Source organism: Suricata suricatta, chromosome 6 (assembly GCF_006229205.1).
Source record: "Suricata suricatta isolate VVHF042 chromosome 6, meerkat_22Aug2017_6uvM2_HiC, whole genome shotgun sequence".
Lineage (NCBI taxonomy): Eukaryota > Metazoa > Chordata > Mammalia > Carnivora > Herpestidae > Suricata > Suricata suricatta.
Genome location: NC_043705.1, coordinates 103,344,351 through 103,367,530, shown reverse-complemented (window position 1 = coordinate 103,367,530; position 23,180 = coordinate 103,344,351). Strand labels below are relative to the sequence as shown.

The 23,180-nt window shown below is 46.0% G+C and overlaps 1 protein-coding gene across 1 annotated transcript in view; it reads right to left on the bottom strand.

The window, feature by feature from the left end:
• The window catches only part of FAXDC2 (fatty acid hydroxylase domain containing 2), a 28,295-nt gene that overhangs the window by 584 nt on the left and 4,531 nt on the right, over positions 1-23,180 (bottom strand). The window contains exons 3-8 of the mRNA XM_029941254.1: positions 10,073-10,164; positions 9,838-9,941; positions 6,872-6,993; positions 1,768-1,973; positions 1,191-1,296; positions 679-845 (exon numbers count right to left, since the gene is read on the bottom strand). Coding sequence (XP_029797114.1) covers positions 679-845; positions 1,191-1,296; positions 1,768-1,973; positions 6,872-6,993; positions 9,838-9,941; positions 10,073-10,164 — 797 coding nt within the window. The remainder of the gene's footprint in view (positions 1-678; positions 846-1,190; positions 1,297-1,767; positions 1,974-6,871; positions 6,994-9,837; positions 9,942-10,072; positions 10,165-23,180) is intronic.

Sequence of the window (23,180 nt, the reverse complement as noted above, 5' to 3'; positions counted from 1 at the left end):
TAGGTTCAGGGACCACTTCCATCAGAATCCCCTGGAACACTTACTAAAACACAGATTTCCAAGTCCTCCCCCCTTGACAAACACACACACACACACACACACACACACACACACACACACACTGATTCAGCATATTTAGAGTGGAACCCAAGAACCTGCATTTTATCAAAGGATCTCAGGTGATTATGGTGCTGGGATTTGTCGACCACTCTTGAAAAAGCCTGGAGGCTTTCAGGAAGCACACAACTCTCCTTGAAGTGCATACAGGATTCATATGCATACATGCATTGTTCTGACAGTGTGTGTAGCTTATGTTTGATATTCAAAGGGTACAGGACCTAACTAGAGCTTAAAAACTCATAGTTGCCAGAAAACCTGGAAGAAAAAGAGCAAGGTGTTCTCGGTCAATCATGGTCATTATTTTCCCCACCTCCAGACCTGTCCCTTCACTAGCACCAGCAGCTTTTACCCCCTAAAAATGGAGCCCCATGTGGGGTATGAACCCACAACACTGAGATCAAGACTTGAGCTGAGACACTTAACCAACCGAGCCACCCAGCTGCCCCTAGCACCGGTGCATTTAAACTGAGACATCAGGGTCATGTCTGCTACTAGAAGCTCCAGGAGTGAAGGTAAAGGTTATTGCCCAAGGACCCACAGTGACAAAAGAGGCCTTACTTGACATGGTGGTAGTCATGGAATTCAGGTGAAGGCAGGAAAGGTAGGTGGTAGCCACAGTGGGAAATGGTGGCGAAGGTGAGGGCAATGGAAAACCACACGGAGATGGAGAGTAAGTGGGAGCCCATTAGAAGGGGACCCAACAGTGCCGGCAGCACATTGGAGGCCTGCAAAGGGAAGGAAGAGAGATGGAGAGGACTGGTTGGGTGTCTACTTTGCCCCAGGGTGGTACCAGAAAGACTTCCTTGACTCAGATCTGGAGAAGCTGAAAGAGTTGCAGAACCTTAGTTTGCTGGAGTCATTCACCTTTATAACTTTGGGACAAGTTATTAACAGAGAAGTTATGTTGGGTATCTCACATAACCTACCATAGGCTAGGCCAACAATAAATGGTATCTGCTGAATGGGAAGAGGGAACAGACCAATGTGGTCTACTTCTTTGCAGGAGACCTTACGGAAGGTGGTTGGGGCCCTCTGCTCTTTGCTTCTGGGGAGAGCGGAGCTCAACTGACCACATGCTCAATAGGGTGGACGTAGAACGAGATCAGGCCAATGGGAGCTGTCCACTCATGGTGTTTCTTGTGGAATTTCTTGTACAAGGCTGGGTGGTGAAAGAGCCTGGGAAAATAGTTAATAGTTAATAATCTGCCAATCTCCCTTTTCCCTTTCCCACCAGGCCATGAGAAACCAAAGGTAGGAACTAGGAGTTTGACCTATCGAGCAAAATTGCAAACACATTGGACTGGCGCTCAGACCTGCCTTCGAGCTCTAACCCCACTTCTTATGCTGCATCATTGGGGGTGGATTACTTTGCCTCTCTCTACCTCAGCCATGCATCAGCCATGGGGATGGAAATGAAAGTGCCCTCCTGCACACATGAATGCAGAAGGCTCTCTTCTGGACATTTCTCAGTTGTTGCAAGTTGTCAGTTGTGGCACAAATAGTTGTTTCCATATTAACTAATAAGAGGCTTTTGAGACCAGGTGGTGTTGGTCCTACATCTACAATTCTGAGGCCTCCATTTCCTCCCTTAAAAGTGAGCCCTAAGATAGGGAGGAGCCAGCTGTGCTTGGGCAGGGCCCTGCTCACCGGTGTGAGTAGTAGAACAGGACTTCATCAATCAGAGTGAAGATAGCCAGCTCCAGAAGGAACCAGTGGAAGGTGGGTAGCTCTCGGCGGCAGGGGTGTCCCCTCGCCTTGATGATGGGATAGAGAAGGACCACCATGGGGACAGAGATTATGAACTGGTTGAAGAGAATTGTGCCCATAGACTGGCGTAGTTTCACAGAATCCACCTGCGTGAGGGAAGGAAGGAGGGAGATGGACAAGAGTGTGAGAAGTAGGTCTTTCCCTTCTAGAAACTAGGCTCCACTGTGACCCGCCCACAGGAGGCCCTCACTCAGGGTGGTGCAGGCATGATGTTTGGCCATAGCGGGCAGCCCCTGACTGCTGCCCAAGACCTGGGGTGGAACCGCCTGGCAATACCCCTGCCTTTGAAACTCCCTTCCTGGTAGTCCTCTGCTGGGCCTGAGCCTGCCTTCTCCTTCCTGCCAACTGTCACCGCTGTCCTCTGCACTTCTCTGGCCAGGCCTACCTATTCCTGACTGGCGCCTGAGGGTGCTTCTAGGGTTTTCTGAGAAGGCTGTCAACTCTCAGGTTAATATCCTTATTCAGCCTTTGAGCCCCTCCCCATCCAGGGAGGCTTGATGAGATGCAGAGATCAAGGTCATCTGCCTCATGTGGCCCAGCCTCCCTGGACTAGGCCCAGAGTGAAGAAGAAGGTGAGCTAGAAAGCTGCCTATCTGATCTCTTGACTAACTCCCAGTGACTTGGTCAGCCTGGTTTTCATGTTGGGGTTGTCAGGATTGGGTCTGCCTGAGCATTCTCTGCACATCTTCTTTGGAGAGCTGGCCCCAAGTCTCATACCCCATTGAGCCTCAATACTAGAGTCAGCATTTGTCCAAGAACCAGTAACCCCCTGACCCTTCCCTTCTTCAGAGCACTGGGGCTCCCAGGAATAGCCCCCCGACCACGGGTCACTTCCGAGGTCCTGAGGAGCTAGTGTCAGATTGGTCAGAAGGGATTTTTCCCTGAGTTCCCTTTGTGAGCTGGAGGGGTTCCAGCTGCAAGGGAAAGCTGGGTTCAGAGTGGTCCTCAGTCTTCGGGCCTTCCTCTTCTCTAGTTTTCTCAGGCACTGCATATATTGACTGACTTGAATTCACCCTCTATACTTTCAGTTTCATCCCGTGGTTTGAGAGCACTGGTAGATAAAGCCATATACCTCTTCTGGAAACCTCGACCAAAAGGCGTGTGTGTCACATATGTTTACTCCTTCATTTATTCACCTGATATTTCTTGAGCACCCTCTATGTGCAGGCAATGCCCCATGTGCTGGGAAGGAAGCAATAGGCAAGATTGCTTTCCTCATTGCGTTTATATTCCTGGCACCAATAATTTAATTTTTTAAAATTATCTTTATGTCTTTATTTTATTTTGAGAGACAAAAACAGAGTTAGCAGGGGAGGGACAGAGAGAGAGGGAGACACAGAATCCTGAGCAGGCTCCAGGATCCGAGCTGTCAGCACAGAGCCTGACATGGGGCTCGAACCCACAGACTGTGAGATCATGACCTGAGCCAAAGTTGGCCGCCTAACTGCCTGAGTCACCCAGGCGCTTCAGCACCAATAATTTCAAATGGTCAGGGTACACGTTGTTGAGATGGTGAGGTTTGAACAGAGATGAGGAAGGCGAGGGAAACAGAATCCTGGGGAAGAGAGTCTTCAGGCCACGGGAACAGCTGATGGAAAGGCTCTCAGGGACATTGCAGGTACACTTGACTGGAGAGGAGAGAGCAAGTGAGGTGGTGAGAAGTAGGAGGTGAGGCCAAAATGGTGGGGAGGAGCCAGAGCAGACCGGGCCTTGTAGGCCATTGGGAAGACTTTGGTTTTTACTCCAAGGGAAATGGAGCGGGGGGGGGCAGAGGGAGGCGGGGGATCACTCTGAGAAGAGAAGTGACAAGCTCTTACAGGAATCCTCTGGCTGCTGCCTTGGGAACAGACTGTAGAGGAGCAAGAACAGACACAGGGAGACCAATGAAAATTGCAGTAATATTGACAGAAGAGAGTGATGGCTAGACCGGAGTGGTAGCAGGGGAGGTAGTGAGAAGTGGTTAGATTCGGGATCTACTTTGGAAATAGATCCAGCGTGGTTCCTGACAGATTGGATGTGGAGTACGAGGGAAAGAGAGTAGTTGAGGAGCAAGCAGAAGGGTGGCATTGCCATGAACTCTGACTGGGGGGATGTGGGTAGCAGTCTTTGAGGGGTTGATCAGAAATTCTCTTGGGGACATGTTGGGCTCGAGATGTCCGTTAGACGTCCATGTAGGGATGTCAAAGAGGCATTTGGCAATTTGAGCCTGGAATTCAGAAGAGAGCTCTGGGCTAGAGGCAAATTTGTGAGCTGTCAGCATACAGATTGTACTTCAAGTCATGACACTGGAAGAGATAAGTGAGGGTCTGAAGACAGAGACGGGGAACAAGGCCCAAACCCTGGGACACTCAGCAGTAGGGGGCTGGGGGGAAGCAGAACCCGAAGTGAGACTGTGAGGGAGTGGGCACTAAGACGGGAGGAGAACCGGAAAAGCCACGTATGAGAAGACTTAACAAGGATATATCAGTCCCGCTAGATCTGATGAGGTAAGCCCACCTTGCCTGAGAGCTATTTAGGTGGAGCAGTGCCTGTAGGTGGGGGTTGGGGTGGGGAAAGACCCCACCAGAGCAGGTTCATAGAAGACGTGAGATGACAAAAGTTTGTGGCTATTTAGGAGATGCAGGCTGAAGGATTTAGGGTGAAGTTTTGTAATGTCTCGAACTTTCAGATGGTTAAGCTAAAAACTGTAGATGCATATACAGTCACGTATTTTTGCATATAAAGCAAATACTGTAAAATGTTTAAAATTGGTGGATATAGGTGGTGTGTCAATGAGTGATCACTGTACTATATTTTCAGTTTCTGTATCTATACTTCCAGTTTTTCATGATTACAAAATGTTGGGGGGAAAGAGGGGGTAGGGAGGAACTGGAAACTATACAGACAACTCTTTCAGAGAGCCTGGTTACCGGGGGGAACAGAAATAGGAGTGGTAGTGAGTCTGGAAGATGGGGCAAGGGGGCTTGGCTTGGTTTGGCTTGATTTTAAGATGGGAAAAATTACAGCACGTTTGTAATAATCCAGAGGGGGAATAGCCTAGGAGAGGGAGGGGGGAAAAAAAAGAAGAAAAGAGAAAGGAGACATTTCCTGAGGAAAACAAGAGGTAACAGGAGAGTGGGGGGATGGGTTAGCAACGGGAGCAAAGAGCACGCACCTGTTGGATCAGGTGGGAAGGTGGAGCGGGGCGCGGAAGCCTGTGAGATCTCTCCTCTGCTTGCCCCCAGTGTACTTAGTGAAGTAGGAAGTCTGGGGATGGGAGGAGGGAGGAGGGGCTGCGAGCTGGCTATCCAGGAGTGTGGGAGAGCAGCTGGCAGGGGGAAGGCTGTACACCTGAGGTGGGAGCCCTGGACCTACAGTCAGGTGAGCTGCGGCCTGGCTCTGATTCCCAGTGACGCTCTGACCCTGAGCTTGTCACTCCACCTTTCTGCACCTCAGTGTCTGCCAAATGCAACCAGACCTTCCATGTGTGGCTCTCCCACCACTGCAGACGGTTACAGTGAAAGTCGTCGTGGTGGGTGATGCTCTTGATAGCTGGTGTGGTCTGGTGGTGAAGAGTATGGGCTGGGATCTGAGAGTCTGAGTGAGAACCATCTACCCATGTCCCACCTCAGACCCCCTTTGCTCATCTGACCCATGAAGGCTATTACAGTACTTGGCCTTGAAGACCTAAGCGTTTAGTCAATGGTGCCTGGCAAGGACACCACCATAGTCTGACAGATGAAGGGCTCTCCACAGCCAAGCTCGGGCTTTGACAGGCTCCGGTCCACGCCTGCCAGGCTGGACCCGGGGGAGGCCCCCTGGCTGCCTGGCAGCTGTGGTGTCCCGTGAGGGGGGTTGTCAGCCCGGCCAGCAGCCCTGGCTCAGGAAGGGGCTATTCCAAAAGTCTGGGTCCAGGGCACTCATTTTCTGTTTTCCAGAGTGCTGGGCTGGGGCAGAATGCCCTGAATGCTGAGGTGAGCCCCCGAGGCACCCGTGCAGATAATTAAAAGGCAATTGTCTTCTCTGGGAAAGGAGCCAGAGTGTGTTTTGGGTGGAAACTGGAGAAAGAACCTGGGTTTAAGAATCAACCTCCCATTGCGTAAGAAAAAGCTCTCGGAAGTTGTAAAAGCACCAAGTGGGTGACTGGGCTCAGGGCACAGTGGGGCTCATTTCCGGTGCTGTGTAAGTCAGAGATGTGTGTCCTGGCCTTCTCTCCTGTCCTGGGCGCAGGGTTCCTCAGAAGCTGAGGCCAGCCTCGTTTACTGTGGGTAAGCTACACAGCAGCAGTTGAATTGAATGATGGGGAAGGGAGGACCTGCTTAAAAACCAGCCACTGCCTGCACAGTCAGAACCCCCTCATCCCAGTGGCCTAGCCACATCTCAGCAGCTGTGTCCCTCACTCGTGACAGCTGTCATCTGCGCTTTCAGCCTCCAGCCATTGCCATCCCTGCTTCGGTGGCCGAGGTGGGGGCCTGCCTGACGTCTCATCGCACGGCCCAGTGCCGGGCAGAGCCCATCATTTTGGTTCCCAAAATGCTGACCACCATGCTGTGGCAGGCACAGAGCTGGGGCTGGGAATCAGGAGACTGGAACATTCGTCCTGACTGGCTGGCTCTGAGACGTGGGGCAGATTTCCTCTCTCTAAGCTTCTCACTTGGGGAAGCCTTGTGCACAATAACCTGGCTCACAGTGGCCAAGCTCTCTCTCCTGGGCCTGCAATGAGAATTTTTTTTTTTAGTTTATTTATTTATTTTCAGGGAGAAAGAGAAGTGGGAAGGGCAGAGAGAAAAGGACAGAGAATCCCAAGCAGGCTCCACACACCATCAGCACAGAGCCCAATGGGGATTTGAACCCTGCAGCCGCAAGATCATGACCTGAGCCAAAACCAAGAGTCGGATGCTTAACCGACTGAGCCACCCAGCCACCCCTGCAGTGAGAATTTTCAGTATGGCTTCAGCTCCTGCTTTCTGTGCTTTGACCAAGGAGAAGCCTCAGCAACACTTACTGGTTCGTTCTGGCCAGCTTGAATTCGGTAGCGGGAGATGAGGCTAGGTGTTCTGGCTGTGTCAGCCAGCAGCAGAAGCCCGTTGAAGCTCCAGTATACCAGAGAAGGTACTAGGAGGGCAGCTAAGGTTGGGAAGCAGAAGGCAACAGTCAGGGGGCCTTACGGTCCTCACAGCACGTGTATTAACTGAACACAAGCTTGATGGTGACTAAGGCCGCATTGTCCCTTCCCAGGGAGGTCTTGGAGCTCCAGGCCAGAGGGCCGACCTTTAGTCCTAGGGTGCCCAACTAGCTGGGGGAGCTCAGCTTAGTTGTAAAATGGGGGCAACAACCTTCTGGTGGTTGAAGACAAAAAACAACAGCAATAACAACAACAACAATAATCTGTTAAACATAAATAAAATGTATATTTGTAACAAATATATAACCTATATAATACAGTAATAAATAAATACATTTAGGTTGACAGCTGGGAGTCTGTGCCCATTGAACCCTTTATGAATTTGAAGGAGGGGAGAAACGGGGAGCCCTTGGTATGATTCGGTTCCCAATGAGCTGCCGGACTGGGAGTCCGTTGGGAACCTAATCCCTATTAAGTGAGCGGTGGGACTTCAGGAATCTAGTCCACTTTTCCCAAAGTGGAAAACTCACCTCTCAAGGCACTCCTTTATTAAACAGTGTTCATCGACAACTCTCTTGGAGAGCCATGTCAGGACTAACGTGCTAATGGCTCTAGGAATTCCTGCAGTGGAGAAACCTATTTGACTTTGTTAAACTCAGCCTTTCCCAGGCTTTTTATACCCTAGAACTTTTGTTTTCTCAGACTACCTAAGAATAGGCTGGCCAGGCGTCCCTGTCTGCCCAGGACAGTTTCAATTTACACCAGGCAGTCTAGCATAATTATTAACAGTGCCTGATGTACTCTTACAAATGTCCCCATCTGGATGATAAATTGTATGGCCACCTCACCTATTCCCATCCCACGGCACTGCTGTTCTACAGGACACTTTCGAAAATGCTGACCAAGATTTACAATTTAGATATGGGTTTTGTTTTTGTTTTGCTCCACATCCCACCTTTCCAGAAAAATCATTCCAAAGTCGTATCCAACCTGAACCAACAAGCACTTTGTCCCCCAGTTGGCAGTTATTGGAGTGACAGCACCAGTTTACCTAGCTCTTGTACTATTAACACTGCCCATGGTTTGCTCTTCCTTCTAAAATCCCAAGGGGAAAGGACATTTTACTTAACTCTGTGCCTCTGCACTGCTCCTCCACTACCCTTCTTGCTCCCACCAGAAACCCCAGTGCCTGTGGCAGGTAGGACCTGAGAAATATCTGGCCAACACTGTGGGCAAATAGGATGAACACAAAATCTTGGAGAGCAATTTGACAGTAACAGAAGGTGAGAGAGCATGAGCAATGGAGACAGAAAAAAAGACAAAAGAATAAAGGACAACCAGATATCCATATACACAAATATCCATGACCGCATTTAAAGATAATCATAGTAGAACACTTAAGGAGCCCAAATGTCCAATTATAGGGAATGGACTAAATAGATTTAGACTATCTCTATAAAATGGATTGGATGGGATAACTTAAAATAGTCAGTCTATACTAACTGACATGGAAAGATGTCCACAATCTATTCAATGAAAAAAAATAGTTGGTGTCATAAAAGTTCAACCATCAATCCAATTTATGCAAGAGATTTCTACTTATATATTAACTGTGGCTATTTCTTGGGTAAAGGATTGGGTGATTTCTGCTTTCTTAATGCTTATTCGAATTGTCTGCTTTTTATTTTTAACAATGAACATGTATTTGCTTTTATTCTCAGAAATAATAAGTTTTCTTATTTTGGGGGGAAAAACGCTAGGTTGGTAGTTGCCTAGTGGGCCATCCATCAAGGTGACTGCCTGCTTGTGAATCCAAAGATTCTTGAGGGATACAGAATAAAAGCCTCAACAAGAGAATATCTTGAACTTTCTTCCAGATATAACATTTAAAATTGCAAATATTTGATCTCCCTGGAATTTGCTTATCATTGAGGTGAAAGATAGTTTTCCCATCACTGCAACAGAAATATAGCAAATGTTTTCCCCACCACTTTCCCCATACACGTTTGCAGTCTGCACCGTTCTATTCAATGACTGTGTAAGACTGCATCGAACCTGTCATGGTTCATGTTTAGCCTGTGTTCAGAGTTCTCCTTCTAGTTGAAAAAAAATGTCAGGGACATTTTATGTGCTTTTTTTAAATGTATGTTTTATGTACTTTTGCTTTGTGACAACTGGCACTTTTTTTTTAAGTCTCTTCTTCTGGACTGTGACATCGTTTTTTAAATGAGGTAAATACTTCATCTTAAATATCTCTATTTCCTCCATATAAGTTTGGCACATAGTAACATTCATAAAAATTATTTGAGTGAGTGAACGTGTGATTGAGGACATTCACTATTGCAGACAATGCTGTTCTAAATATCTATGTTGAAATGCCTTTTTTCTTCCACCGCGTTTTCTTTGGCTTGTTGGGAGCCGTTCCCACTGCCAGTAAATATTTACTAAGTGACCACATGCCGTCAGGCCCCGAGAGCTAGATTTCACCAGGTACAAGGATATAGCCTCACAGGAGGTAGAGCAACTCTCTGTGCCTGTGGACCTGACATCCAGAAGCAGGATTATTATCCAAACATGCACTCATTTTTATACAAACCACTTCTTTTTTTATTTTTCTATTTTGGGAGGGGGAGATCTCAAGTTCTTTTCTTAGATATCCTCAGGCATCCATTTCAGAGTGCCCACAGATTTAGCACTCTTTGGGATTAACACTGTCTTAAATTTAAATTCTTCATTCCTTGGAATAAAGAGCTGAGAAATGTCAAAATAGAGAAGAAAAGAACAGAAAAGGAATGAAGCGCTAATCATATCCCCAAACGCTGAGCACGGGGGTCTGGGAAGCTTACCTATAAGGTAGAGGGTCCACTCCTTCCCTTCGAATGTAGACAGGAGCCTCTCCCACTGGGCTTGCGGAAAGTGGCCAGAAGCATCCCCAAATCTCTGAAGTTGCCTTGGGAGAAAAATCAGTCAGGTTTCTGGGTGAAGACTGGTGGGTGGACAGCTCCTTACTCCGTGCTCTGCCTCCAGACCAGCAGCACCCAGCCCCCCGCTCCGGAATTAAAGGTGGTTACGCAGACTCACCATGAGACGTAGTTCCAGAAGGCCACAAGCAAGAGAAGGCCAGAGCCCAGGATGAAAGCCGTCCTCTTCATGGAGCCCCGGATGCGTTCCTCCTAGAGGAGGACCAGAAGGTGTGAGGCCCCAGCAAGCCTCCTGTCGTCACGGCAGAAGGCACAGACCACAGTAGTGAGCTGCAACCCAGTTCTGGCAGGAATGCTGTGGGATCAGGATCTCTACCCCGTCAGTGTGGCGTATCTGCTGACCTTTTCCCAGCCTCTCTGGGAGGTTCGTCCTGATCAAGAGCTCTCAGGCTGTATATGGGTGTGTTTATGAAAATAAGAACTTCAGTTTGGGGGGGCGGGGAGAACAAATCTGACCCCATAGAAACTAGCAAACGGTTTTGTCACTCCAAGAGGGTCAGGTGAGCCTTCCACAGTAGTAGGGTTTCATTACCAGTCCTTCTGGGGAATAGAGGTGCCCATTATCTGTGCATTGGAATCACCCGGGAGCTTTTAAAAAGTCCTGATGACCAGGTTCCTCCAGAAGCTGATTTCCTAAGAGTCTCCAGAGTGAGACTTGGGGCTCTATGTTTCTTCAAGCTCCCCCACTAACTCCAGGAGGCAGGCAAGGCTGAGTCAGGCATCACAGAAAGATCGCAGAGTCTGCAACGGGGGCAGAGGGACTTCCCTGTGTTCATGGGCCAGACCTCCTTCCCCTGCCCATCACCCTCCTGCTCATGAAGAAAAGAATGAACACATGTTCTGACTTTTAATAACTCCTCTGCTTCTAGTGAGATTAGCCCCAAACGCCAGCTGGACAGGATAATGAGCAGTTCTAGGGGCAAGGAACAGACCCCTGGCAGTCACTGCAAAGTCCCACTATGTTCCTCCAAAAGTCTAAAGCAGAGATAGATCATTGCAAGCTCAAAGGTCAAACAAGGTGCCAGAGTTGGAGAAGAAAACTACTGGCTGTCAGGTATGTCTCTAATTTCCATTGTTCCACGGACAGAAATTACAACTGTCCTTTACATCTTCTGTTTCTAGGCCCAGATGGAGACTGGTTATATTTTTTCATTGGAGAGAACTGGATGGTGGCCTACAGGTGTGTGCCTGACGCTTATCTGCCATTAGTGACTCACACCACATACACAGGGTCACAGGGGTGCTGCAGGGAGAAGCCGATCCAACAGGGATGCTACATTTTAATCCAGACTTTGCAGATCTGAAGGAGCAGCTTGTTTAGACCGAACTATTCAGAGCAAGTTGCATCTGCACTGAATTATTTATTCTCAGCTTAACCTGTCCCACTTGTGATCCGAAGACCAAAAAGAACTAAATCACTTTCCATGGCCAGTGAAAAGTTTTTCAGGGTCCAGAACTCTGGAAGTGAACTTTTCTCTCTCTCCTGGAGAGTTTGAATGGCAGGACCAATCAGAAGAACTTGTTGTTTTAAAGAGGCCGTTGAAAGGTCACCCTCAAGCTTGCCAGACATTTAACTCGGGCTTTGTCATTATTCCTTTTTTGAGTATTCAGAGGCCCCTTTTCATGAACTTTTCCAGACTTACTAGGAATTTTTCATTTGAGTATAATCAGATCAAGTGAAATCAAATTAAAAACCTCAATTTCAAGGCCACCTGGGTGGCTCAGTCAGTTAAGCACCTGACTTTGGCTCCGGTCATGATCTCGTGGTTCATTGGTTCGAGCCCTGTGTTGGGCTCTGTGCTGACAGCTCAGAGCCTGGAGCCGATTACAGATTCTGTGTCTCTGTTCCTTCCCTGCTCGCACTCTGTCTCTCTCTTTCTCTCAAAAAAATGAATAAACATTAAAAGACATTTTTTTAAAACCTCGATTTCATGTATAGGATTAACTTTTTTTTCAGAGGTTGGTGTTTTATCTCTGGCAGCCCAAGTGTAAGGGATAGATAGAAACAGCCCAAAGGGCTCTGTAAAGTGCAGGAGCACAGCGCAGAAGTTAGCTGGGGTCGAGAGCTGCTTCCCAATCCCTCTTTCTAGCCCCCAGTGGGCCTTTCCCGTCTCTGGAGCAGTCACAGAAAGGTGTGGCTTCAAAGGCCTGAAGACGGGACATTCTTAGGGGCCGAGAGCTAATGGGGGCCCAGCTAGCAGACTTCTCAGCTGCCCTGTGCAGTCATGCTCCCTCTCACGGGCAAAGGGGCTTCAGTCACATGGCAACCTGGAGTCCAGGGGTCTCTGCTCAGCTACTGGAATGAGCACACTACCAACGTGTCAGCTACCCCTAAACCTCGGGAGCCCACTCAGATATGCAGCACACGCAGATACGGAAAGTGTCACAGGCTGCATTCTCTCTAGCTTGGTGGGTGGGGTGCTGGCATTTACCCTCTTTGGCTTCTCATGTTACATACTTCCAGCTTCTCCCTTCATCTGGAATAAGAAAGCACCAATGAGGGGCGCCTGGGTGGCTCAGTAGGTTAAGCGTCGGACTTCAGTTCAGGTCATGATCTCACAGTCTGTGGGTTCAAGTCCCATGTCAGGCTTTCTGAAGACAGCTAGCTCAGAGCCTGGAGCCTGTCTTCGGATTCTATGTCTCTTTTTCTGACCCTCCACTGCTCATGCTGTCTCTCTCTCTCTCTCTCTCTCTCTCAAAAATAAATAAAACATTAAAAAAAATTTTAATAAACTCTTTAAAAAAATAAAAAAGAAAGAAAGCAAGCACCAGTGAGTCATGATGTCATGTTCACATGCAACCAAGGAAGTAGAGAATGAAGAAAGTCAAAGTGAATGGCTAGCCCTGATTTTTGGTAAAAAAAATTTAAGCTAGCTTCACTAGCTGTGATTTTTAATGCTGGGTACTTATTAAAAGTCACCTAGGGAGTTACAGAACCTCTGTCTGGGCTCCACCTCTGGAGACTGAGTCACTGTGGGCATAGGTAACATGACTCAGAGCCCAGGCAATGGGAGACTCGATCTGTGTGCAACTAGCTTTCTAAGAGGCACGATGTAACTAATCCTTCTTTTGAATAGTTTCACTCCCAGCCTCAGCACAGCCCTGTCTCCCTCAGAAGAAATCTTTCCTGCACACCTGTACTGTATCCTTTTTTAATTTTTTTTAATGTTTTATTTATTTTTGATACAGAGAGAGACAGAGCATGAGAGAGGGAAGGTCAGAGAGAGGGAGACACAGAACCGGAAGCAGGCTCCAGGCTCTGAGCTAGCTGTCAGCACAGAGCCCGATGTGGGGCTCGAACCCACGAACGTGAGATCTGACCTTAGCCGAAGTCGGAGGCTTAACCGACTGAGCCACCCAGGCGCCCCACACCTGTACTGTATCCTAACTGCCCATGGCCCACAGCCCCAAGGAGCCAGGAGCGAAGCCAGGGCTCTGCCCTGGCTGGCTTGGACAGCTTATGTAACCTCTGGAAGTCAGGTTACCACACATGTGGGCTGCATTTGTAATGCTGACAAAAACTGAAGCATTTTGCAAACTGTGCAATAATGATTCAAAGTCTCCAGAGCACTAGGCTTGCCAGGAGCATTCAGACCAGAAACCATCTGTGCATTTATATACAGGAATTGTTAAGACAGCCAGTCTTGAAATCTGATACCGTTCTCAAGGTCATGTCAGAAGTGTGTCAGGGCACCTGGGTGGCTCAGTCGGTTAAGGGTTAAGTGTCCGGCTTCAGCGCAGGTCATGATCTCACGGTTCATGGGTTTGGGCCTCGCGTCGGGCTCTGTGCTGACAGCTAGCTCAGAGCCTGGAGTCTACTTCAGATTCTGTGTCTCCCTCTCTCTCTGACCCTTCCCTGCTCGCGCTGTCTCTCTCTGTCTCTCAAAAAATAAATTAAACACGTTAAAAAAAAATGTGTCAATCACTTTTATGACCTTGGTCAAAATGTCCTCTCTGGGCCTCAGTTTCCTTAGCTGTGAAATGGGAAAAAGAACAGGGCGTCCCATTCACATGACCTCTGCTGGGAGTCTGTAAGTGCCATGAGGACCGGTTCTCTGTGCAGCTTTCCTTGGGCCTTTGCCGAGTAGGAGCTTAGCGTATGGAGAGTGGATGGACTGAGCAGAGGGTCTGGTTCACTGGGCCAGTGTTTCCTAGATGTACCTCAGGAACCCCTGCGTCTGCATCACTGGAGGTTCACTGAACCCCAGAATTCCAGGCTACACTCCAAAGCAGAGTCTCTTAGTGTGGAGCCCAGGCCCTCGCATTTTAAACTGGCTCCCAAGGTGATTCTGAGGGACTTTGTTGCCAGCCCAGGCTAGGCACGCCGTGTACCATGAGTCGGTCAGGATAACGGTAGGAGATGGAGATAAAAACTGGCAGCAATGAATCACCTGAGGTGGACGTGGCAGAGCCTGGCTCTGGAAAACGTCTTCTTACCCACTCCTGACTCTCCTCCCCTCTTCTTGGCAGAAAACAGAAGCTAGAAGTTTGGATTGCTGCAGGACAGTACTTCCTAAGTCTACCAACTGGGGGAGATATCACCAACATGATGAAATTCAACTCACATTTAATCAACCAAGCACCTTCCTTTGGGACCTGCTCTGAGCAAGGCCCTGTGGCCTTGGGTGGATACTGCGCGCGGGGAAGTCCACGGCTGGGCCACTGCCTTCAAGTTGCTTACAGTCCACTTGGAGCCAAGCCGAGCAATAGATGAGGCCCACCAACTGAGAAGGGAAGGCTAGAGAAGACCCCAGGATGGGGGCAGAGGAACTGGGCTTGGAGATGGGGCTGGAATTTAAGATAGCAAAGTCCTAAACAAGAGAATTCTGTTCACCATCACCACTACTTTTAACATTCAGCAGGGCGTTTATCAACACAATTAGACAAGACAAAATAAGCAAAGGTAAAGAATTGGGAAGGAAAGGGTAAAATGCTATTTTGGGATGGAGTAGTCCCCTCTCTATTGTGGGGGTTACGTTCCAAGACCCCCAGTGGATTCCTGAACTATGGGTCCTACTGAACTCTTTATATACTATGTTTTTTTCCTATACATACATACCTATGATAAAGCTTTATTTACAAGTTCAGCACAGGAAGAGATTAACAACAACAATAATAAAATAAAAGTTATAACAATATACTGGAATAAGTTATGTGAATGCGAGTGATCTCTCTCTCTCTCTCTCTCTCTCTCTCTCTCTCTCTCTCTCATTCTTTCTCAAAATATCTAAGATCCTTCTGGGCAGAAATCTTTCGTCCACACTCCTACCCCTAAGCGTGGCCTCCATAGATCTGACTGCACCTGCCACAGGCTTGCCTCTGCTCACTGTCATTGTAGTTCGGTCTCAGGCTGCCACCACATCAGTGTCAGCCCTTATTCTCAACAAATGAATTGCTTGGTTTTTCTGATGGCTGTGTCTTTGGTATGTGTTCTTGCAACTACTGTGTAGGCTTCTGAATGCGCTTCCTAACCTTGGCCTTTTCCAATATCATCTTGGCACTTTGACTAAGTGTTTTGTGATGAACTGAAAGTGTTTCTCCATGCGTGAAGCGATGCCGTGGCTTTTCTGGGAACGTGGTAGCCCTGACAGTGACTGGATTTGGCAGTCGGGGTGGCTGGGGATTGCACTTGCCTTGAGTTGCCGGCCTGTTTTACTGTAAAGTTTTACTAATTACAAGTGTGGTGTCAGCCTACGAGTAGGCAGACATATGTAACAGGTTAGAAAGTCCAGAAACATATGCACATATATATGGGAATTTAGTATATGATAAAAAGAAATTACTGTAAATGGACTTTGAATTAAGCGAACGCTGAACCTACTCTATAAGAAGAGAAGTGTGAATTAAACCAAGAGAAATTATTTCTCACCCATCAGCATGGCAACAATCCAAAAGTTTGGTCACATGTGCTGCTGGTGAGGCGGAAGGGACTTTGAAACTGGATTTGTTCTCTGTGTGTCAACTATCTCAAAATAAAAAATGTCTTTACCGCTATGTAATTGACATACCAGACAATTTACCTATTGAAAGTGTACATTCATGTAGCTTTTAGTATCTTCACAGGGTGGGGCATTCACCACCAGGACTGATGCTGAACATTTTCATTACCCCTCAGAGAAAAGCTGCACGCCTAAGTCACCAATCTCCAGGCCCTCTCTCCTTCCACCCCACCCTAGCCCTAAGCAACCATTAATCTACTTTCTGTCTCTAAGGATTTGCCTATTCTGGGCATTTTCTATAAGTGGAATCACACTATGTGGCCCTTTGTGACCCCCTTCTTTTATTTAACATGTTTTCAAGGTTCATCCAGGTGGTAGCATGTATCAGTATTTCATGTTTGTATTACCAAATAACATTCTATTACATGGATAGATTGTATTTTGTTTATCCAATCATCTGTCGATGGATATTTGGGCTGCCGCCACTTCTGGCTATTATGAATAATGCTGCTATAAACATTCATGCACAAGCTATTGCATGGAAGTCTGTTTTTATTTCTCCTGGATATGTGCCTAGGGGAAGAATTGCTGGGTCATCTGGTGACTACATTTAGCCTTTTTGGGACTATAGAGTGGTTGCACCATTTTACATTTCCAACAGCAATGTATGAGGGCTCTAATTTATTTTTATTCTCACCAACACTGATTATTGACCCTACCAAGTAGTGTCATAATGATGACTATATTTGTCATAACTGTGTCATAACTATTTCTAGCTGAAGAGCATTATGGGGCACCTGGCTGGATCACTTGGTAGAACATGCAACTCTTGATCTCGGGGTTGTAAGTTCAAGCCCTATGTTGGGCGTAGAGGTTACTATACAAATAAATAACTAAATAAGTAACTAGCATTACAGATCATCTGGTTCTGCCATGTGATGAGGGTGAAGAAACCTAGATAAACGAGGCCAGGTGATGTCCCAGAGATCAGGATCAGAGCCTGGCTGCCAGTATCTCTAAGGATATTTTACTCTTTTGTGTTTGATTGTACCCGTTTTATTATTCTAGATTCATTTGCCACCTATGTCCTTAGGAAATACTGCTTCCCTTTGACTCACGTTTCTTTGTTTTTTGACTTAAAAAAATTTTTTTAATGGTTTTTATTTATTTTTGAGAGAGAGAGAGAGAGAGAGAGACAGAGACAGAGAGACAGCATGAGCAGGGGAGGGGCAGAGAGAGAGGGAGACACAGAAGTGCCTTCAGGGATTTAAGGAGGTAGGACAGCAGAAGGAGGTGATATGCCAGCCGCTTGCAGTCTCCACTGGGATGACATTACCCAGGAGGGATGCAGTGAGCTCAGAGAAAAAGCCTGTCAGGGAGGAAACCTGGGACATTTGATACCCAGTCAGAGAGACTGCCTCTGATTTACGGAAAGGCACCAGAGAGTTTAGTGTGGTGTCAGCCCAACCCCTGCCCCGGGGCGGGGGAATGAATTTCTGCCCCTCTCAAGTAGCCCCTCTTCCCACACCAATTCTGCTTCCTTGCCACCGCTCTGCTTCCTCCAGCTCCCTTGTTCCAGCCACAGAAGGGAACCTGTTAACAGGCTCGTCGGTGTGGCCTGCTGCCTCCCCGTGGCCTCTCCTGAAAAGCCATGAAAGAGAAGCAGTGAGTGGAGTGAAGGCACAGGCCTGTCCTGGTCCAGGATGGCAGCGAGGCTTCCTTCCCTTACTTGAGCACTGGTGGGGGCTCTGTGGTCATATTCTGTACCACCTGAGGCTTCCAGAAGGATAGCTGAGCAGGCCCTTCCTAATGACAAGTCTCAGCCCAAACCTGTGCTGACATCCCTGCCCGACATCTAGAACAGCACATAGTACTTAATGGCCTGGGTTTAATAGGGTTGCACTGAGGAGAAAAGACAGTCTCTTCAACTGGTGCTAGGAAAACTGGACAGCGGCATGCAGAAGAATGAACCTGGACCACTTTCTTTCTTTTCTTTTTAAAAAAATTTTTTTATCGTTTATTTTTGAGACAGAGAGTGACAGAGCATGAGTGGAAGAGGGGCAGAGAGAGAGGCTCCAGGCTCTGAACTGTCAGCACAGAACACCCCTGGACCACCTTCTTACACCAGACACAAAAATAAACTCAAAATGGATGAAAGATCTAAATATGAGCCAGGAAACCATCGAAATCCTAGATGAGAAAATAGGCAACAATTTCTTTGACCTTGGATGCAACAACTTCTTACTTGACATGTCTCCAAAGGCAAGAGAAACAAAAGCAAAAATGAACTAACTATTGGCACCACATCAAGATAAAAAACTTCTTTTTTTTAATAATGTTTTTTATTTATTTTTGAGAGAGAGAGACAGCATGAGTAGGGGAGGGTCAGAGAGAGAGAGAGACAGGGAGACACAGAATTCGAAGACAGGCTCCAGGCTCTGAGCTAGAGCTGTCTGCACAGAGACCGATGCAGGGCTCAAACCCATGAACTGTGAGATCATGACCTGAGCCAAAGCCGGACGCTCAACGGACTGAGCCACCCAGGTGCCCTCAAGATAAAAAACTTTTGCACAGCAAAGGAAACAATCAACAAAACAAAAGCCAATGGAATGGGAGATACTTGCAAATGACATATCAGATGAAGGGTTGGTATCCAATACCCAGAAAAAAATAATCCAGTGAAGAAATGGGCAGAAGACATGAATAGATACTTGTCCAAAGAAGACATCCAGATGGTTTGGGCACCTGGGTGGCTCAGTCAGTTAAGAGTCTAACTCTTGATTTCAGCTTAGGTGGTGATCTCATGGTTTGTGGGTTCAAGCTCCCTGTCAGTCTGTGTGCTGATGGCTCATAGCCTGTAGCCTGCTTCAAATTCTGTTTCTCCCTCTTTCTCTGTCCCTCCCCACTCATGCTGTCTCTCAAAAATGAATAAACGTTAAAAAAATTAAAAGATGACATGCAGATGACAGATACATGAAAAGATGCTCAACAGCAGTCATCATCAGAAAATACAAATCAAAACCACAATGAGATACCACCTCATACCAGTCAGAATGGCTAAAATTAACAACTCAGGATACAACAGATGTTGGTGAGGATGTGGAGAAAGGGGAACCCTCTTGCACTGCTGGTAGGAATGTGATCTGGTGCAGCTACTGTGGTAAACAGTGTTGATGTTCCTTAAAAAAATTAAAAATAGAACTATCCTATGACCCAGCAACTGCACTACTAAAAATTTATCCAAAAGATACAAAAATGCTCATTGATTTGAAGAGGCACACATACCTCAAGGTTTATAGCACCTTTTGGGTGCCTGGGTGGCTCAGTTGGTTAAGTTTCCAACTTTGGCTCAGGTCATGATCTCACGGCTTATGGGTTCAAGTCCTATGTCAGGCTCTGTGCTGATAGCTAAGAATTTGGAACCTGACTCAGATTCTGTGTCTCACTCTCTGCCCCTCCCCTGCTCACATCCTGTCTCTCTCTCAAAAATAAACACTAAAAAAATAGCCAAATTATGAAAAGAGCTGAAATGTCCATCAACTGATGAATGGATTAAGAAGATGTGGTATGTATGTAATGGAATACTACTTGGCAACGAAAAAGAATGAAATCTTAACATTTGCAACAATGTGGATGGAACCGGAGGGTTTATGCTAAGCAAAATAAATCATTCAGAGAAAGACAGATATATGATTTCACTCACATGTGGAATTTGAGAAACTTAACAGATGAACATAGGGAAAGGGAAGGAAAAATAAGATAAAAACAGAAAGGGAGGGACACTGTAAGAGACTCAAATACAGAGAACAAACTGAGGGTTGATGGGGGTGGGTGGGTGGAAGAGTGGGTTAAATGAGTGATGGGCACTAAGGAAGACACTTTTCAGGATGAGCACTGGGTGTCGTATGTAAGAGACGAATCACTGGGCTCTATTCCTGAAGCCAAGGCTACACTGTATGTTAACTAACAGAGGAGGAAAAATAAAAAGTATTCCATTGAACTCTCCCCTAGATAACAATTTTTTCCACTTGTCCTGAGCAATTCCTGTGGGCTCAATTCCAAGTTTACTTCACATTTTCAATGTGGATAAGGGCCAATTCCAAGAAGTCACCCTCTACACTGTGATAAGATTCTTGGATGGAGCCCCTGGGTGGCTCAGTCAGTTAAGCATCCGACTTCAGCTCAGGTCATGATCTCACAGTTTGTGAGTTTGTGCCCCCCATCAGGCTCTGTGCTGACAGCTCAGAGCCTGGAGCCTGCTTCGGATTCTGTGTCTCCCTTTCTTTCTCTGAACCTCCCCTGCTCATGCTCTGTCTCTTGAAAATAAAGAAACATTAAAAAAAATTTTTTAAATCAAGATAGATGTATGAATCTAGCACATGTATACCAAAACTTCCATTGGAAATATTCCCTACTCCATTATTTCATTCTCCAAAAGAAGCAACGTACTTCGTATTGAGGATACAGATAATAATAAATTCCTACAAAGACATTAGTGTACGGCTTTCCTCTTTGGAAGAAGTGGTAAATTTTTTTGTAAAATGCAAAAACATTTTAGGCAATCCATTTTGGTCCCCCAACCCCTGCCTTTTTGCTTTGACTGCCAGTAAGCTCAGAATTCAGTTTAATTCTCAAATACACTTCAGGAGATTTTTTTTCTATTATATAATCCTATATAAAAATGATGTATGTACAAAGATGTTCCATGGGACAGTTTTTAATGGCTAAAGATTAGAAACGAGTTAAAATCCATCAATAGTGATTGGTTAAATAAACTATAAGACATCCAGTAGTGAAACATTTTTAGCCAGTAAACAATGTGTGGAACAGATGCACGCGTGTGTGTGTGTGCGTGTGTGTGCACGCGCTGCTAATGCATGCATAGAATAATACACAGAATATCAGACTATTGCCAGAAGAATATCTAAAATACTGGTTACAATGGTGGATTCTGGTGAGAGGACCTGGGCGGCTGGCGGGCAGAGTAGGAGGAAGGCTATCTTTTTGCTACGTGCCTTTTTCTGCCTTTTGAATTTTGTGCCACAAGTATATTTTACCTAAACAGAAAATTACAGAACTGTTGAAAAGTTTTTTAAAATAAATTCAGTGCCCATTTGTAGGAAACATTTTATTTTAGATTTATAGGGTAATTAGTTCTCCCTGTAATTAGCTTTCCACTTCTCTAAATCAGATTAATTTCAATTTCTGAAAGGCTTTGAGAAGTCTTTGTTTCCCCTGGAAGTGTAGGCCAATTTTTCCATGTTCATTTTTCAGAATAGAAAGATCCATAGCTTTCATTAGATTATTAAAGAACTCAAATGCCCTGTTTCTCCGCCTCCTTCTCTCTCTCTCTCTCTCTCTCTCTCTCCCTCCCTCTATTTATGTATGTATGTATGTATGTATGTATGTATATTAACAGCTTTACAATGTTCCAAAGCAAAGCAGTGGCAGTAAATCATCTGGTTTTTTTCTCTACAGATCACGATGCAAAACAGCATGGAAGGCATTTATTGAATACCCGGTGGTTTCTAATCAATTTTTACTTATTTGCAACCACTGTATTGTATATATCCTTTATCGGAAACTATCTCAAACTCCTTTGAGATGGAGTCCGGGTATAAAGTATAAATAAACAGAACCAGATTTTAAAATTAAAACCAAAAACTAAGCCTGGGACGGCTGTCTAATGAGACCTTGACCCTGAGAGGAGGCAGCTCTGCTTGCTTCCAAACGGCAGGAGTCCAGTGTATCCATGTTATGGAAACGGAGTGTTGGTGGACTGCGTGACTGTGGGCTGATATACAAGCTGACTTGGGAACCCTCTGCTCCAAGTAAACCTTGTGGCCGAAGGAAAGGTGACCGATTATCTCTGGTGGTGGGAAGTCCTCTTTGGCTGCAGGAAATCCCAGCACTTATCTCTTAACCTCTGATTTCACTAGAAGCAATGAAGCATTTCCTAGCATGCCATTTGCTCTTAGGCTAATTCGCCCACATGCTGTCTCCCAGGATACTTACCTAGGTGGCTGACTCCTCTAAGCTACACAACCCTACATTCTGTTGAATATTTTATGCCAAAGTAGTGTATTTGCTGTGTCTCTCTACATGCTAGTGGCCATGTTTCCAGTTTTAAGTGGACAGAGACTGTCAGGAAGGTTCTAGGAGAGACCCCAAACATGGTAGGCAGATGTGTCTTCAACCAAAGACGTTCCTTAACATCGATTGCCAATGGTAGTGCTCAAGTCAGAGATTTTGGCAAAGAAAACCAACAACAATTATTTAATATTTAACATGTTAAGGTACAATAGTCATTACCTTTTTATTGTGTTTTCCCTCTCTGGCTTTACTTTTTGAAGCCTCCCATCTATCAACTAGAAATTGTCTTCTATCCCATCAATTCTGATGCTACCATTTTCTATTGGAAGACATGAAGGCATAGAAATATCCAGTGCGCAGCTCCAAATTACACAGCTATTTAGTGGCAGAGCTCAAGCTCAGTGCTTATCATACCAACGGAGTCTGCAAAAAGTATAGAATGTGCTGGTGTTGATGAGTGCAAAGTGGGCATCAGGACTCTGAAGAACACAAAGGAATAAGCCCAGCCTCTATTAGCCATAAGTAATGGATTAGATAGTGTGTGTGTGTGTGTGTGTGTGTGTGCGCGCGCACACACACGCATGCATGTGTTAATACCAAAATAGAGCATGTTTTCTCTAAAATATGAATCAGTTTTTCAAGAAATGTTTATTGTATGCCAGATGCAATGGTAGCCACAGGGGATACAAAGACGAATAGGACATGTTTCTTGTTTCTTGCCCTATTTAATAAAGTAATAATACTATATCACTTTGTTTTCCCAAATAAGAAAGTAGGTAGGAAGAGAATATGAAATAGCATTTCTGATGGGAATGCATTTAGGGAAGAGAAAAAAATGAAAGGCACTATATATTGTGAGATTACGCAAATTAGATACTCTTAAAGTATGGTTCTTTTGAAAGTAGATGATTCTGACTATGCAAGCTTTTTACTGCAGAATCCCTAGTCCAAGAAAATGATGCAGCGAGCCTACAGCTGATGTTCATGACCTCGAGAATTTGAATACAGAGCAGAGGAATGGGCTGAGGGCGGAAAAGGCAGATTGTTTAAGTTTTTTTCAAGTTTATTTATTTATTTATTTTTAATTGTTTATTGTCAAATTGGTTTCCATATAACACCCAGTGCTTCTCCCCACAAGTGTCCCCCCTCCATGACCATCACTCCCCTCCCCCCCCC